General features: G+C 41.9%; 1 protein-coding gene across 2 annotated transcripts in view; it reads right to left on the reverse strand.

Annotated features, from left to right (window-relative positions):
- Positions 1 to 12,838, reverse strand: part of spred1 (sprouty related EVH1 domain containing 1) — a 31,179-nt gene extending 18,341 nt beyond the window's left edge. For both annotated transcript variants that reach the window (XM_063909043.1, XM_063909042.1), the window contains exons 1-2: positions 12,154 to 12,838; positions 716 to 986 (exon numbers count right to left, since the gene is read on the reverse strand). In XM_063909043.1, coding sequence (XP_063765113.1) covers positions 716 to 986; positions 12,154 to 12,185 — 303 coding nt within the window. In that variant the 5' untranslated portion in view covers positions 12,186 to 12,838. The remainder of the gene's footprint in view (positions 1 to 715; positions 987 to 12,153) is intronic.
- Between the last annotated feature and the right edge of the window lie 6,726 nt (positions 12,839 to 19,564).

A 19,564-nucleotide genomic window follows, 5' to 3' on the forward strand; every position in this document is an offset into this window, starting at 1 on the left:
CCCAGCTTTTTAAAATAAACCGTAATCTTTCTAAATACATTTTGAAATGCATTCATTTTTTATGGGTTTATAAAACAAGCTATATCTGAAACCCCCTTTTTCCTTATCTGTAACTACTTTAGCTTTAGGATTTTTTTCCCCGTTACAGTAACCAGGAACATATTTTCCTGATTTAATTAACTCCAACATACAGCCGCCTTTACATTACACATCAAGGAAAAGGAATTGCTCATGAAAAAGGAAGGCAAATTCTTGTGTACTCATGGAAAACCGGAGTGAGTGTGAATTTCCAGCCCCCATTCCATCATTTAGCTTCTTTTCCAAGCTCTTTGTGCGTTTTCCCACATCCCTCATCCCACATTCTCTTTTCCTGAGTAATCTGCCCTTCTCCTGATGATATCATCATGCATCACAGCATCAAGCTCCTATTTTCAGATACCTGCACCATGGAGGAAAGCCAAATAACCACTTCCTGTGTGTGAGTGTGTGAATGCGTGTGTGAGTGAGACAGAGAGAGGGGGGTCTAGGAAAGGGGGGCTCAGGGTGATCTCATCCAAGAAAATGCACCATCTCTGGTTTGTGCACCTGAGTGGGAATGACTACATACCCAAGAATGTAAACACATAAACTAGCTGGTTAAATATAAGGTATTACATGAATTTATGAAGTGTTGCATAACTTATGTTTTCTCCGTTATGAACAGAGGTTCCCTTACCGATTTGTCTTTGAGCCTTTCGCCCTTGATGTGATATTCCACAGCGGTGGGGCTGGGACTGGGGCTGGGGCTGGGACTAGGAGTGGAGCTACACGGGCTGAGGTTGCTGCTGCTTCCTCCGCTGCCTCCGCTGTGGATGCTGCCGCTGTCCTCTGCCCGGCTGACCTTATAGACGGTGACACAGCTAAGGCCTCCGCCTGCCAGGGGAAGCCACCCACCACTGGAGTCATCCCGAGTCATGACCACTGCTCTCACACGCGCATAACTGTCACTGTGGAGAAGGAAAGGAAGGAAGTAGGATGAGGAAAGTGAAAGGAGTAACAGGAGGGGGCAGGAGCAGAAGGAAAAAATGCTTTTAGTGAACGTAATCAGTAGCAATCCACATTTTAACCACTTTTGTATCACTGTTCTCTGGTGACCTTTTAAAGCACTTCGATTAAAAACAGCATCTAAAGTAAAAAAAACCTACATGAAATATCAGCCCACAGAATTCAGTTGAACGGCAGCATTAACAAGTTGTAGTAAAGTACACAAAAGTGTCTGTAAACTTGTAGTAAGGAACACACCAAAAAGAAAACAGATAACATAAAGTTAGGAAATAGGACTAAAATGTATACACCAAGTTAAAAAGTTTACCAAAACACATCAGAACTACCCCGATCATGTTATTAAATAAATCAAACGAAACTACTGGTGAATATGGGTTGCTTCAATATTGCATTCAGCATTGGTTTGAGTGCATGCATAAAGTCTGATCAGTGTATGTTTAACCCAGGTCCGAGGGTGACTGACCATGTGGACAAGTTCAGGCTTTGGTTGCTGCTGGTTTCCAACCTTTCCCCTAAGCAGGTGGTTTCAAACCAGACAACTCACAACACAGGCTCCAACTCACATCAACATCTTTCCTTTCTGACTGACGATAAAAACTGCTGTCTCGCTCATCTTTCACATGTCCCGTTTAAAGGCTTTGAATCCCAGCATAATAAATAAATGATCTACTTATTTTACAGAAAACATGCTATTAAAAAAGTACTTTTATACAAAGCATGAATGAAACATGGGAGAGGCCATTCACTTCATTTTAAAGGCTTTAAGTTTAAGTGGTTTACACACAGCTAACATGAGGCAGTTTGTACAGAAATGCTAAAGCTTAAGGTCTCTTCAGACATTAGCATAAACATGTGAGTCATCATTCAAATGTCAAACAGTTACAAAGTGGAAAAGGGCTGGACTGCCAAAATTATAATAATCCCGATATAAAAGGTTTCTAGAAAAGAGTGGACATTTCCCAAACTATCAAAACTCATTGTATTTCTATATTGATCCCAGCGTGTCAGCGTGACTATCATGTGAAGACCCCCTCCATCATTTCATACTGACTATTATAAAGACATCATAACTCTTCATCTATTTATCCCCAATACAATTTTGCCCTTCCCACCTCCTTTGCCTCTCTGTCCCTTCACTTCAGAGTCAGATGTTTCCCTGATTATATAACACCGACTGCACTTGGCCACCGGAAATGACAAAGGTCAGGGTGTGCTGAGGGCAGCATTTTGCAGAAACTTCTGGTAACATATTAAAGGCTGTGGAAGATCTGAGCGCGGATAGAAACGGGGGAAGAGAGTGAAGAATGTTCTGCCGGATGTCTTCCTGTGACACATTGCTCTCTGGCCGTCGTCCAGGTTGACCAATAAGGATGACAACACAGGGTCTGAAACGTTTCCTAAAGTATTTCTTCTCTGATGACGGCCAAATATAAAACAGTGAATAGAGGGAGAGAAATGTCAGAAAGTGACAACTAGTATCTGCCCTAAAAACAACTACGTTTTCCCCCCATATTGCCTTTGGTCTCTTAATCTACTCCATAAGGCTAACCTTTGCCCTGCTGCCTTCCACACCCTTGGCAAACATCAATGCCCAGGTTGTTGGTTAGTAATTAATCCAAGAGCCAGTGAGCATTAAATCTGAAGCTATTTTGTGTCATCATGTGAAGGCTTTGATATCCTTGCACCTGGTAATAGTTGACTAAAGTTCCTTCAAAAGGATTGATGAGCATGATGAATATGGACAACTCAAAAATAACTGAATAAAACAAAGATCTCACACTTCCTTCTCGCCTAGTCTGATACAAATAAAATAGTCTTTTTAAGACTCAAGTCAAATGTACTTCAGCAATTTCCTTAATATACATACAACAATTACATTTATTCTTCACATTTTCAGCCTCAGAGGACTGCTTTTTACAGAAAAAATAGAATTATTTACAGTACGCTGCCTGCCCAACACTACACAACAGACCAACACACTCAAGGGACTAGATAGCAAGTATATTGCAGCAACTAAAGAGACTGATATTTCTCTCAGGCATTGGTAGAGACCAAACATGGAGCTGAAATAATTCATTTTGACCTACATTCATCAGGTGGCAGAAACAGAACTGTTTGATTAAAGGCAAGCAATATGAAATATGAAGTTGACAATGAGTCAATAGTGTGTTTATCCTTTTCATTCACTTACATTGACGGAAGATTCATCAAATCTGAATTGACTTGAACATTCTATGCCCAATATTCTGGAAAATGGGTCGATGAAAATCACATTTATTGATAATTCACCAAAGCTTAGCTGGCTTGCTACTACATTTTTATAGGTGTATTAAAGCAGAAAGCACATTGATTTCCTTAAAACAGATAACTAACAGGTAACTTAATGAGGATGCAAGTCTTTAACTTTACATTATAATGTTATATAGTTAGTAGGTAACAAATATAATGTTACCCTGAATTATGTTTTTTCCTTCTATTAAATACTGAATTAAGCGACTATTTTGCCAATCAAATAAACCTAAGCAACACGTTCTGGACTCACAGTTGCAGAATGTAATGCCCAACAATATTGATTTTTTATCAACCTAAATGTACTCGCTTCCCCTCTCTCCCTCACATGCTGCTCTCGAGCTTAAGAATAACTGGCCGTGGACTAACTTCCCCCTTGCAACTACCCAGCAAAACCCTTTCTGGTTACACCTCAGAACAGCGCACAGAAGCAGTGCTTAGCCTTACACAAGAACCCCTGCCACACCAGAAACATGCATTTTGAGCAGTATAACGGGCAGTAAAAGAGGGAAATACTGCTGCTGTTACACCCCTCTATGGCCCCCAATAAAGGATGCGGGTGATGGGTGCAGGAGGGGCTGTCAGTCAGGCGGGGGTCCCTGGGGTGAACAGAAGGCAGGCGGTGGTGTCGCTCAGCCATGACCAGGGCACAATGACCAGGGTCTGACCCTTCAGACCTACCATCACACACATGCCAGCAACCATGACACTCACAGGGAGGGGGGCTTGGCCCAGAGAGGAAGTAAAGAGGACTGTGTATACGTGCATTTTTTCACCTAGCTGAAAAACCCTGGCAACCTCGTTTTGAGAATAAGAGTGTACCTCAAACTACTAATTGCTCAAGTTAAATAGTCAACGATACATTTAAGAAGTCTTAAGTCTTGTGAAACCTTCAGACCAACAACTCAATGATCAACTTAACTATAGATCTATTTAATAAAACAGGGGAATAAAAAGGTTCCATCCGCTCTCCTTTCTTCCCCCCCACATAAAGAATCTTTACTTCCTTGTTGTAAAAACGGTCAGTGTTTCAAAAAGATATTTGAGTGCAACCTGCTGCCACACACACACACACACACACACACACACACACACACACACACACACACACACACACACACACACACACACACACACACACACACACACACACACACACACACACACACACACACACACACACACACACACACACACACACACACACACACACACACACACACACACACACACACACACACACACACACACACACACACACACACACAGTTCAGAGTGGGACGGTGGAGACAAAGGAGGGCCTCCACGCCCCTTGCTGGGAGCACACAGTCGACTGGACACACAATTGAGAGCGGAAGCAGATCAGCTGGCCTGGGCCTGAGAGAGGAGGGGGGAGGGAGGGGGAGATAGAGAGAAAGGAGCCCCCCATTTCAAATTATTCCAAGTTATTCTGCTGGATGACTGACTTCATTTCCGACCAAAAGCAGGAGAGAAACACAGAGGGAGGGGTGAGAGAGTAACGGAGGACTGTGGGGAGAGGAGGAGGAGGAGGCTGTGGATGGGAACAGGGTGGAGACCAAGGTGACAGTCAACAGCTCCCAGCCACATTTGAATATGGCCTTCTCTAGTCCCAAAAAAGGATGTGCATAGGCTTTTATGGCATCTATACTATATGATTTAAGCAGTATGTCACTATTTAAAACCTAATTTGAAGTAAAAACAAAGTGCCAACAATACACCATGACTTAAAGTACAATTTAGCTCACAAGTCAAGTATATATTTTAAGAGAAGAGAAGGCGTGATGTGGGAGCACGTGCAGAGCAGGCAGGCCTGGGCCTCGAGGCCGGCTGCTCCAGTGTGTGGTGGAGAAGGGGGATCCTGGGACAACCATTTCCTAAGTTGACAAAGTGGCCGTTTGTCTGCTGCTCCGGCCCATGGCTCGCTGGGCTCCAGCATGCCATCATGCTTTGCTCCTGTCTCAGCCTTGGGCTTCCCACCCCAGAGGGGAGTGGTGGTGGAGGGGAGTGGAGGGTATGAGGGGGGTATTGAGAGAAAGACAGGAGGGGGAGAAGAAGGGAATGAGGAGAAGGAAGAAGAGGAGGAGAGGAGAGAGAGAAAGGATGTGGCCTGAGCCCTGGGTGCTGGCCAAGTCACCCTCCCTTTCCTCCGCTTGGTCTCCCCCTTCTACCCAACCCCTCCCCGGCTGCCTCTTTCTACACAATGGCCGCTTCTCTGCTGAAATTTCACGTTATTGGATCCCGGGCCTGGAGTTTTGTCCTCCCACAATGTCCAGGCAGCGGAGCATGCTGCAGGGGAGACACACTCTGCAAGCTAAAAGCTGGAAAACCATTCCTCCTTTCATTAGCATCAGAAAAGGGGAGAAAAGCCCCCCCCTCCACCTCTTTCTTTCCATCGCCCCTTTTCCTCCCCATTTCTACCCTGTATCAAAACCGAAGGAAGGCTGTCAAGCTCGGTCAAGCTCCACTAGTCCACTTTGGTTTGTAGGACTTCTGAGGGGAAGAAAATCATTAAAATATCATTGGGAAAATAAACACAAGCTCCTTATCCCAATCCGAGTCTATAGATTATCCTCCAAAAGGAAAGTAATCGCTAGGAAAGAAGAGGGGGGAACGAAAGATAGTGGGAAAAGCTACTCAAGTGTGTGGCCATCTTTAAACAGCTGTTATCTCTGAGAAAATACTTTTATACAACTTTAACGTTCACTAAAACACAACATGTCTCGATGTAGTCAGTTTCGATCAACTCTAAGGTTTGTAGATATAATATGAAGAAATGCAACATTTGAATGCAGTCAAGAGTTTCTAAAAAAACGTTATGCACCACAAACAAAAATCTACAGTAACTTGGCAACTTGGAGCTAAAGTTGTAAGTGGATAAAATGGTACAGTTTCCTTCACTGCGTTCACGCCTCATTGAAGAAATAAATAACACGCAATCTGGGACTCGACCGTCGATTCCAGCAGTGCATCTAATCTGAACGGTGCAAACTAGCTGGCCAATTAGCCATGGTTCAAATCCCCCAAATAACCAGTGGCAAACTCGAGGGCACGGACACACTCAAAACAAACACCAACATGACCCAACATGGATGCAGAGCAAATTATAACACAAGGCCCAAACAAGACACTTTTGAAGGGGCTGTCTGTTAGCCATTAATTTAAAAAAAAGAACTAATAATGGGACAATGGTGACAGAAACACCAACAGGCAGCCAGCATCACAAGCCTGCTACATTAGCTGCAGTGAAAACTAATATGTTGGCTATAGAAAGAGAAGTGAAAGAGAAATTTGCCCTATCTTCTCTCAACACCTCAGGCTGCTGGTGAGTCATCCCGCTCACAAGAACATTCAGCTTAGCTACCAACTGACTCAGGAAAAAAAAAAACAGAACAAGCCTGCTCTGCTGCTGCACTTCGTAGTGAATCTACACTTCACATTTACCACCATCCTTTCACAGAAATACCACCTAGTATGACAGCAGATGAACCGATCACAGTCACTTCTGGTTCCTTAAATGGGTCGAATAAGTCTGTAACCCAAACCAAAGAGACCGAAAACAGCAAACGAATGTCAAAACTGCTCACTCCAACAGCGTAGCTACCATTGATTTTCTAACCAAACCCTCTATTACTGGATTGGGCTTGCAACCCCAACAACAATGTTCTAGGTGCCGCTGCGCCGTGGCACTATAAATCACAAGAATTTCACATGTGTATCAAATGCCAAAAAACTATTCTGAAACATCAATCTAAGCCACATATTGAGATGATCTTAATTTGAACCGCAAGCATTTGGAAAATTAAAACCTTGCGCTTGCCATTACCGAAAAAAAAGAAAGAGCAGGAACCGCAGATTTCAACTGCTGCGTCTCTGGTCTGCTTTGATGTGAGAGTAGTCCCCAGGGACTCTAAGCATCGACTCTTCATAGTTACTCTGAAACCAAGAGGCAAGCAGAGGGAACAAGGCAGCCGTCTAGTTATGGGACAAACCGTCAATATAGCTCAGGCCCAACTTTGGAGGAATAAACCACCAAACCATGATGCTGGCCCATGAGTGTAAGGATGAACTGCTTTGACAAGTTGTTAACTATCACAGCATGTCCTGTTGATTGGTATAACATACCATAACATTAGTATCATATCAGAAACTAACATATTAGTCCATCTTGAAAATGCACGAGATTCACATTAAATCAGCTTTTCATTAAACCTCTGTCTTGAAGATTTGATAGAATCAGGAAAAATTAAATCAGCAATAAAACCCTTTTGTTGAAATAAGCCACTAGACAGAAAACAAATATTATCAAAAGTTAGGGGAAAATAAAAAGATATGTTCTTACAGGCCTCCAAAGTGTATCGTATTTAAAAACTTTGCTCAATATTTTATTTATAGGATAGCATAAAGCTATGATTGCCCAAATTCACTCAAACAGAATCAAGGCCTATCTACTAAGCACATACACATGCCAAATGTTCCCAGAGAAATAAACACACAAGTGTGTGCACCAACGCACACACACAGAAACCCCTTCCTGTTTTCAAAGTGTTTGGAAATTCAATCAAAGACACAAGGTTTAGGATTTACATCTGTGCCCTTTTATGTCTGTGGCCTCGCAGGAAAGAACCATCTCAGCCCAGCTGCAGCAAAGAGTTCACAACAAGGCCCAGCCTTCATGCTCCCGCATGCAGCACAACTGAAAACAATATCCACAATTCAGACACTTGGTGATAAAAGCACTTCTTAGAAGTATTGAGATTTGGTCTGTGAACATCAGAGGCTATGCTTGACAAAAAATAAAGACAAGCCGTGCTATCGTCAAAAGGATCAGAACTTTTTTTTTAGTCTAGGCCTGCATACACAGCAAAACGCCACACCAGGTCTTTGTCTTAGAAATAAGAAATTAAGATTAAATTATGTTCTAAACACACTGCTGACATTTATGCCATTTATGCTTGCTCTTAAAATACTTGAAGAGGAAATAAAAATTATAAGAGGGAAGTGGCTCTGGTTTAAAATACACAGGATCCAGGCCTAAATCTGGCCATGGGAATGGAACAGTCTTCCACTATACAAGGCCTGTTCAGTTAGTTGGCTTGTCTCAGTTACAGACAGTCCAAGCCCTCTGGTTATACAGAGGATCATTGTCATTAATCACACAAACAATACGACAGCAACAGACACCAGGGCATAAATATTCTGTACACAAAATAGCTTTCAGGATTGTGCAGCTTTTCAGTCTAAGTAAATCAGGTGAGACTGAGTGAGTTTAAGATTGACTCTTGACTTTCTAAAATAGCCTATATGTTTATCTTAGACATACATCAGTCTAATAAAATGTGAGAACTTGTTTAGCAACCAGGAAGGTACAAAGCTGTTACAAGCGCCCTTATGTATATTTGACAAATAACACATTTCTGTAGTCTCCACCGCAGTCACAAGCGACACTTCCCCAAAAGAATACAGAACCAAAACCAAAGATGTGTTCAGCTCAGCAGACTTTGTCAAATATAAGATGGTATCTGTAGTTAAGACTAGGCAAGCTAGTAAAGCTTAGTGTCCATGGAGGTCATACCCAACAACTGGCAATAACCCCAAATAATACCATCTATAAAAAAGGTCCAGGAAATTATTTAGCTTAACATAAGGGCCACAGGATATAGGCAATTACCCAGGCCATAAAGCACTAACCCTAACAGCTGAAGTAGCTGTCTCCCTTTGTCGTTTCAGGACATGATGGGGGTTGTTTAGGAGGAATGTGTTTGGAAAGCTCTGCAACAGGAATGGGAGTGCAAAACAGCCCTCAGGTGATAAGATCACGACACCCACATTGGCAGATAAAACGCTGAGCTGTCAAATCAATCACACAGATAGGAAGAGGACACAGAAAGAGGAATCACCTGACTGGCAACAGACAATACCACCAAACTGCAGGAATCTAAAACAATGAGGCCAAACTCTGGATGTTACACGTTCAGAGAAACATAGAGGCGACTGGCCTGCACAAAAATGGATTCATTTGACAAATTCTATCAAAAAGCAGTCTGTAGGCCCATACAAACTAAAAATATCATCAGTTTTTTATTTTCTTATATTACGGATGAATGAGGACAATGCTCTATTTGTCTAATTATAATCCATTGCGCGTTTTGAAAAGGAAACTGCAGTTTAAAAAAAACAGTAAAGTGAATTTTTGGCTCAACATGGCAGAAGAACAACAAGGTGTTCACATGTATACATTGACATTCTGAATGAAATATCTAGAGTACACAGATAAAAGGTACCAGTACAGTGCACCTCCACAGACAACTGATTCGGTTCAGATAAATATTTTAGATAAGCCTGACATTCAGCAGAGATGCAGCTTGCACTATACTTTCATAAATCTCCCACTTCTCCCAGCATGACCATAGTCCTTGACTGAAAAATTCACACTGGCCTTATTTCACACCGACAACACACCCGAGAGCAGACGCAAACCAAAATCCGACAGGGCTTTATATGCAGTCTTGTCATTTCAGCCTTGTGAACATAGTTGCACCAAGGCCAAGTAACATGTTCTCAGCATAGGGTGTGCTGTGTGCACACCAGCTCGGCTTACCACCCATCATTCAGACAAAACCACTTCAGGACTATCTCGTCACATATTTGGTGGAGATTTTCAAATGAAATGTTCACGATATAACTACAAACAATTGCCATTTACAAAATAAAGGCTTATTTTCTTTTAGAATTTGGCAAATGACTCATCAAACACCTAAGTTTATCTTGAAGAGAGCACAATGTAAAAAGGAACACACAATTGTGAAAGACATTTTGATTGAAAAAGAGCCCTGATGCTTACTACACAAAAATGAAACCAACAATATCTTATTTTTGTGAATAGATGTTATTAGAAAGAGCATATTAAGGACAATATCTTCCGTAAAAATAAACAACTTACAGACAACGCTCAGGATTCTGTTCAACACTATGAATCATACAGTCAGAAAGGTGGTGTAATCATAGCAACAATGTTTGGATCGCTTCGCCATCTTAGCTGTTGCCATCATGCAGTGTGGAAGAAATGCAGCATACTGTATCTTGCACATTACTGATGATCTGTAGCTGATGGCAGTAGTTCCCAAAGCGGGGCCTGGTGGCCCTAGGATCCCAGCAAACTTAGGAATGCTTTCATTTCACAGTAATTTCTCTCATTACGCTTAACTGGATGACAAAATGTTTTCAAAATTAGATATTTCACCCTTCCTTCTAGCATCAGTAATAATAGTTGATACACAATTTAAGCTAAATCAGATTAACTGTGAAAATCAGCTTGGATTAATTAACTTAAAACAATGTGTAGTTAATTAAAAGGTGAATTATGATCTATTTGGTTTGGATTAATATGAGGAAAAAGAGCTGCATGACATGTGTTACATAAAACACACTAGTGTAGTTCAAGGACAAAGCCTGCACACATTAGATCAATCAACCTCATTTATGCCACATAGATGGAAAGGGGGGAAAACACGGGTGTGTTTCGAACAATAAACCATGACACTAATGGCTGAACAGGGGCATATGACTTCCTCTGTGACAAATACATTATCAAAGAAAATCCTCGCACATAGTTTAAAATCTTCGGTTAAATAACGCAGGCATGTGAAATAAAAAGCGAGAAGAGAAGCAGTGGTGTTTATGTGTTGTGTATTGTACAGTAAATGCAGGAAATATGATCATTGTGTGATCGTCGGTGCAATGCGAAACAGTGTACAGTGCTGTGAATGGGCAGGCAGGTACTTTATGAATGGAGGGGATCATGTGACCGCAGCACCTCCCGAAGCAGATATTTCTCACTGACTGTCAACAAGCGCACACAAGGGATCAGCCCATTAAAACAATACCAAAATGCGACTAAAAATGGGCGCGACCTGTACGAAAACACCGCATGTGCATTTTACAATAGATCCCCGTGCGTTGTGTGGATTTGGTTGTGAATGTGACGGCTTTTTAATGCGTTTTTATGAATGGAGATTGTGATATGTAAATGAGTGTGATTGAGAAAAAAAAATGGCATCTTCAGCCTTTCAACGTTGACATTGGCGCAATCGACTCGAAGGGTTTTCATTATAAAAAAAAAAAGCTTGGACGGAAATACAAAACATGAATTGCACGATGCTTATCGATGCTTATATTCCGAAATCATGGCGGACAACAGTAACAGATACATCTTGATGGTGAATTTAACGCTTTCTGATGCTGATGTAACGCTACTGGTCAGACATGTAAAATAATATGTATACTTGATTATTGCTGTGTACGTCTATAATGAGTGATCCCTCATAAACTGTCATATAACTGCCAATCTATAAAGCCATAATGCATCTCATGGGCATATAATGTTAAATAAATGATGTGCAGGCAATTAATAATATGCCTTTATACTAAGCCCTAATACCAAGCATTACAGCAAACACGTTCATAAAACCAACATTATTAAGAATGAGATGGGGTATTTTTTTCACAATGGGCCTATGCCTCTGCTTGTCAGACACTGTTCTTGTGACACTCATGTGTAGCTTTCTAATACCATACATAACAACCAGACAAAAAGATTATAAATGCATGCTTCTTATTGCTCATATTAGTAAAGTAAGGTAATAAAATAGCAGCTTCGCTCGGGTTAGTAATGTCATTGGGAACTGGTAGTGCATAGCTTATCAAGTAAAGCGTGTGTTAACATCTAAAGATATTAGAACGATAAGTACTTATCGTTGCAGCTGTACATGTACATGGAAAATGTGTAGAAGCAGTACTCACTCGTTGTTTGGATTTGTTGAATCTTCACTCATTTTTTCCTCACGGGGATCCAAATCCTAGCAATAGCATCGACGACGCAGTGACGGCGGGATAAAATACCACAAATATCACCATTTTCCTTCACATATAGAAATGACCCCCTATTTTGGATAGTAAGTAAAGGATGTAGAATGGGGCATGCCTGTGTAAGCGTCCCTTAGAAAGCCAAGAGGAGCTAGCTTCACGTTAGCTTCGCTGCCTGGAACTAACGTTAAATCGCGAGGAGGAATGACAACCGTTGATTCATTTTATCCTCCCTGGAAGTAAAATCCGACCACAACAAATGAGCCATCGGGATCATCCTCTTCAACAAGGACAGTTCCCCGCTTTGCAAAAAATGTGAATAGATCCTCAAAAAATGTTGCAGGCTGTAACGTTTGGCAGGTTATTTATGGCTGACTGTCGAGCATCCATTCGCCAACTTCAGCTCCAGGACAACACTTGAAAAAGCGCTGTGGAGCGTTGCTCCGTCAACGTGTCCGAGTAATTTGCAGTAAAGGCATCCAAAGCCAAAAAAAAGGGTTCAACTGTTTTCAATATGAATACTGACGGCGTACAGCAAGAGCACCTAGACTTGAAATTTCCTTGAGAAGTTGGTGGACATCTGCTTTAATCGAACTCCATTTTCAACTCGGGGGGAATGAAACATCGGAAAACTGGGCGGATGTGTCGACCCTCGCTTGAGAAAATTAGATCCTTCCGCGACGTAGTAAAAACATAACACTGTTGCGATAAAATACTCTCAACTAGCACACAATATATTGGTTTTAGTCAAAGAGGAACACATATAGTACTCAACCGCGTCTACTTGTAGCAATATGCAGTGCATAATATGTGTTTCTTTCCAAAGTTGACCAAAAGTAGTCCCCGCACTTCCCAAAAGAAGTTTCCCTTCAATCACGCATTGATACAAGAGGGAAGCGTCTGTGTGATAGCACGCAAAGTAGAAAATAATCTGGAGGAAGGACTTGGGTTGACACAAACTCGGCCATTAACAATTTCTGTTGTTTTCTTTCAACATAACAGTCACCGTGATAGACTTTCCCCGAACCATGTGAACCATCTTGATTGTGGCTAAATGCTTTTAATGCACATTGTAACAACTTGTGCAGCACGTGGAATTATATCAAATCCTCTTTCAGATTAAACTCAGTATTTTTTTTAAATTATCTGTTATTACTATTATTCAAATATAATGTTCACAAGCAGAGCATCAAGATAGAATATAAAATGTAGAAAATGCAGATCTCAAAATGAGAGCATTTTCTGAAACACACATCTCTAACTTATTCTGAGAGCTAGTTTAAAATTACAGCATGGTATTATGGAGTTATGCAATAGCCTATAATGGTAAATAAAAAATGAGGCATGATATTAACCTCCATCAGCCACAGACAGGGGTTCTGATAAAGTTAAAGCTGCCCCTCCTTGCACCCCAAACACCCCCCCAGGTAGCTGGAGCACCCTGCAAAATAAAACAACCTCAGAGGCTACCAGAAAAATCCACGTGTGCACCTATGAATCTTATTTGCAAGTGTGTTAAAAGCCTTGCAGAGCGAATCGCTGGCCTGGTTGCGTAAGACTTAAATGCTATTGGATTTCTGTGCTGTGTGGAATGGCAAGAGATCAGGCTAAATGATTCTGCCTGGTTGTCATAGTGACAGCATGTTGTGTGAGAAGTTTCTTTGTGTTTCTCTGGCTTTCATACAGCTTGTGCCACAGCCTTATGTTGCAGCCATATAAAACACCCCTCTGTGTCACTGTATATAGATAGCCCGTGCACACAAGACCCCCACATGTGCAGCCATGACACATATTGTGCACTTCCTTTGGTATTTGCTTAGATTTCCTGCCTGAGGTTTGTACTGCTATCCTGGTGACTGCCTGAGAGCAAAGGTGAAATGACTCCTTGGATTGTTCTCACCAAAATATGTAGAGTTAATATGAATGTGATGTGCGTTTACCTACATAAACAAAAATATGAATTTCTAAAAAGTCTCACATCTCGCACAATCATGTAACAGAAGAATGTCTCTGTCCACATTTTATTTATGTAACTTGTCTTCTCTTTTTTGTATCGGGTTACCGTTGCCAGGATCAAGCTCACAAGTCCAGATGAAGTGTCCCTTATTTCAAATAGAGCAGAAAAGGCAATGGCCATGAATTCTTTCCCACTAGCATGCCTGTATCCTTCAGAGTATTCAGAGTTCAGGAAGTCAGCCTTCTTTCTCATCTCACAAATGTGGATGGCCTTAGTGTGCATTTCCTGTGTTTTTCACACACTGAACACAATACACTGTAGATTACTTATACAACAACAGGATGTTTAGCTAACAGAGGGATCCCTTGACTTCCCTCACTAAGTGCAATCAGGGTCATCACAATTCTCTTTAATATGGTAAACAAGCTAACATTCCTGCGTTGCCAACAAGCAATCGCATAAAGGATGTGTTTTGCTTAACACAAACCTCATTCGGGAGGGTCCAACACAAACAGAACCTTACTTGACTGTCAGGAACATGGCCATAAAGCTTTGCACTTTGCAGATCATAGTCACGTTTCTTAAGTTGGATAAATTAATTTACTACTGTCACTTATTTTACAACCTTTTCGGCTAATTCTTTGATTTCACTGGACTTGGATTTATAATCCCTTATGAACTTGGGAGCTTTTTTGCTGACATGATGATTTAACGCTTGAAATGCATAGATTAAAGCTTTCTTGTAACTTTTGTAATGTTGACCTCATCCCTAAAAAGTTTTTGTATAACTGAAAATGTCACTGTTTGCAAAAGATAAAAACAATCTGATGACTACATTGAATTGAAAAATGAAAAAAATATATATTCCCAAATGTGTTGATATGATAGTAAGAGTTTGAAAAGGTAAATTACTGATGACAGACAAACAAATCTATTGCATAGAAGAACAAGAAACTGAATGTCCACTTATATGCATGATAGCACGGGTAATTAATTTCTTAGAATTGGACCATGTTGTCTTGAATCAGATGATGACCTCAAAACACAGGTGATGTGATCACCAGCTCCTAGCAGCACAAGCAGCCTCTGGTCACAAGAGAGGAGAAGTGAAGGCCTCTCTTTGTACAGCAACTATGGAAAGGAAATTCAGTCTGTGTAGTTGCCGCCATACAGTCTGCAGAGACCTCAGGACATCCAGTGAGAAAGACCGGAGATGGCTGATGACAGCTCTTTGTAAATAACCTAATCTCAGGATCCTCTTCCTTAAATTTGTTTTACCTCCCTGCTTTTTGTCAACACGTTAGAAAATTGACACTGTTGTTGATGTGTGGACTTCCAGTTTTTGTAGAGGCAAAAATGTTGTTTGTTTTCATTCTTAAAAACACACACCAGGCCTTCTCAAGTTTGTCTGTCTCGGACAACGACAGCAGACTCACAGCGGTCTGAGCCAATAGGTGTGGCTTAAACAAGAGGTGCTGATTTTTAAAGGCCTGGAAGCGGAACAGAACAATGCATACCTATGATTAGTGTGGGCCTGGCCTCGGAAGCCTGCAACTTTTAGGCACGCTAATTGTAGGGTGGCGAGTAGAAAAGGTGTAGTGGCTAGAGGGGAAGGAAGTGTGAAGGCCTTCAGGCATGTTTGACTATATACTGTGTAGCTCTCTGTCTCTCATTTAGAAAGTGTGTGTATGCATATGACCGGTCTTAAAAATAAAGATGCAAACATTTATTATATTGCTTGATCATCCTCACAATACTGATCATGAAATCTTTGAAGTTAGCAACATTAAGGGATTTTCTTTTACAGGCATTAGTTTCAAGAATGTCATAGAAGAAAGATGGATATGGATAACGAGATGAGCAAAGTGTGTCTTAAAGCTTAAAGAGCTGATCTTGTGACCATGCACAAGGATGTTGGTTCAGATGAAAGGTCATGATGGCTGCGAAGCCATTGGGAGAAACACATCTCTGGGAATGTTTCAGTTTTGTAAATGGTTTAGAATTAAAACTATGTGAGCATTCAAAAAACACACTGTAGTGTGGTTTACAGGGGAAAATAGGTTGAGAGTTATCTGTATTATACATAACGTGTCATGGGAGTAAGACAGTTTTTCACTACATTTCGAATTTGCAGTTTGAAACAAAGCGTGATTACAGTTTGATGTTCAAGATCTGCTTGCCAGTAAATTTGTACCAGTTGCTAACGTCTCAACTACAAAAATGGGACACTAAATTGGTTTCAGCCGCAGTTAGCTTTTTCAGTGTCCGAGGCTCTGTTACTTCCTATTGTTTGCATGTTGTGCGTGGGCTTGATTGAAACCTGATCTAGCTGGGGAAGCTGTGTTTAGGGTGAGGTGGACAGGCCTTTGTTGCTGCCTGAGGGGTGTTTATTTGGGCGGCTTCAGTTGGCTTCCCTGTAATCATCATCCAGCCCCACAGGATAGAAGGGATTAATGAATATGTTGGAGGGGAAGTTGCAGATGACTATTTACCATTCTCATGGGGATAAGTAGGAGCAGCATGGGAGACGCGGTACAAGTTTGCATGTGCATGTGCGTGGGCACGTGCAGGTTGTGTCTGTATGTTAATCTATTTAAGAAAGTAAAGCTAGGATAAAGAGCTGGACAAAATTGGTATATTATTATATCAAATATATAGGCTTGTATGCTTTTATGTCCAAATTTAGACGAGAAGACTAATTCAGTTTTCCTGAAAAGCTTGTTAGCTTAGCTTAGCACAAGAACTGAAAACAGGGGAAAACAGAACCAAACGTTTGTGTTTAGAAGTGTGCCTTGGACTGACTGGCTAGCTATCTCCCAACAGTTTTCCGTCTTTATGCTAGGATAAGCTAACAGACGGCTGGCTTCTCACCAGACAGACAGAAGAGGGGTATCAATCCTCTTGTCTAACTATCGGCATCAAAGAAAATACGCTTATTTAGGCCAAACAATTTCCTGTGGCAAAACACCTTAAATACACAGAGGTCATAAAGTTGTCATTGCCAAACATACATTTAATATAGTTGCTTTAGTGTGTTTTTTTGTTTTGTTTTCTTTTGATGAAAGATTCATTTTCACTGTACTGTTTTCACTTCTGTGTTTCCGTTTTTCATCAAACAAGAAGGAATCAATGAGTGTAAAACCTCTGACTCAGACATGACTCTTCAAATTACTCTTTGGGAAAGTATACAGATGTCTTCCCTTTTCCCAAAACACCCCTTCACACAAAACTACCTACACACATACACATATTTTGTTATGAAAATCTAGTAACAATAAGTTGCGCGCCCCCTCCTCCTCAACTGTGTAGCCCCCATTCCTCTCTTTCTCTCCCCTATGGCCTCCTCCACTTAATCCTCCCGCTCATCTGGGAACCACCAGCACCCCTCCATGAAGAGGCGCATTGTGCCCAGATTATTTGATTGTTTTCAGATGTTGAAGCTTTCCTACACAAAAGGGGAAGAACAGGGTTTGTCCAAAAGCCCTAGGCTACTTGGCCAATAGATGGACACACATGAAGGAGGGGGGAAAGAAGGGATTGGCGCGGGGCTAAGGGAGCGAACACACGAGTCAGGAAGTGACCCCTGCAATGCCAGATTACAAACAATGTGCTCTCTCAATTTCTGCAGTACTCGCTGTGGAACATACCACTTCTGCGACAGCCAAAGGGGTGGCGCTTGTAGGAGGAAGGAAGGATGGTTTCAGCCCTCTCTCTCCCTCTCTCTTTAATGCTGCATCCATTCAGTGAGTGGCAGAGGGAGTAGGTGGGGTGGGGGTAGTCGGGCCAGGAAGGCACTTCACTGATGAAAAGTCGCCACATGGAAATGGGAAGTGGGCTGACGGGGGTGGGGGGTGAGTGGGAGAAGGGCGGGAATTGGCTCGCGCTACCAGCAGACATGAACTGGGATGTGAAAGGGAAGAAAGGGAGGGAGGTGAAGGATGAGAGACAAGGAAGGAGAAAAAGGATAAAGATAGCGATGGGGAATGCAGGAATAGGGGACGTAAGCGTAACGGTGAGGGAGGAATGCCAAAGAGTAATGGTCTGATTCAGTGCTTGTCAAGCATGGAGTCCCGTGCCTGTCAAATAGCATGTAGCCAACAACCTTTTTCTCTGTGTGATGGTGGAATAGTGTGGAAGGGAAGCAGCGCGTTAACACTGAATACAGCTTTTGTTCTGGGGTTGTTGTGTCTTTACATTTGACTAAGCCTGCAGATTGAACTGACTTTTTATGAGGCGTACATCCAATTTTCTCTCACATGAAGCCATCCGTCTCCATCCCATTGCTCCTACTGTTGTCTCCCAGTCCCCACTTTTATCCTCTAACCCCCCCCCCCCCCCATAGAGAAAAGGTCATTATTATCACCTTCTTCCTCTCTCATGTACTTGTTCACACATTTTTTTGTAGTTTTATTCTTATCAAGTCTAGGAAGAAAAGAACCTAAGTAAATATCTTGATAAATGAAAGAAAAGACCCGGATGGGGACGCACACACACACACACACACACACACACACACACACACACACACACACACACACACACACACACACACACACACACACACACACACACACACACACCACCCCCGTCTGCACTGTCATGTGTGACTCACAGTGCATCGCAGCACCGTATGAACTTCAAAAAGAGGCTGGCTGTACATTCACAGTGTATTCAACCCCTGCTCTTTAAATAGCTCAACCTCCTCCAAACAGAAAAGTCCATGCATTAAAAATGACTGAATCATACAAGAATTAAAGAGGCAGTGAACATCTTTTCACTTAATGTAGCAGCACAACAGCAGCACTGCACAGACAATGCTAGTACGTTTTGGTTTAAGCCTACGTGTTTTCATGTGAGCGAGGTAGAACATGTATGTGCACAGAAGGTGTACAGTATGTACTACATGTGTGTGTCTTACACAGATTTATGTGGGTGGGTGGGTGTTAAGCGGAAGGTTAATGAGGTTATTTCATTTTTTTTTTAAATGTCAACATACAGTACAAATAGCTGTACTGTATGACCACCTATAAGTGCATGTATGCACACATGGGTAAGACTGCTCGTGCCTACACGTTATATTTGTGATAGAGCATAAATAGGTGTTTCTGCACTGAGCGTTGTTTGTCTAAATGAATGCGTGTGCGTGTGTTTGTGTGTGTGTGTGTGTGTGTGTGTTATGGAATGCACCTGGCCTGATAGGCAGGGAGAGGAATGCTGAATACTGTCTCTCGCCCAGGGAGGCAGGGCTGGAATGTGGCCCAGGCCCTATTCTTCTCTCCACTGCACAGCACAGGAGAGCTGCAGGTTCACACACACACACACACACACACCCACACACACACACACACACACACACACACACACACACACACACACACACACACACACAAA

Source organism: Eleginops maclovinus, chromosome 19 (assembly GCF_036324505.1).
Source record: "Eleginops maclovinus isolate JMC-PN-2008 ecotype Puerto Natales chromosome 19, JC_Emac_rtc_rv5, whole genome shotgun sequence".
NCBI lineage: Eukaryota > Metazoa > Chordata > Actinopteri > Perciformes > Eleginopidae > Eleginops > Eleginops maclovinus.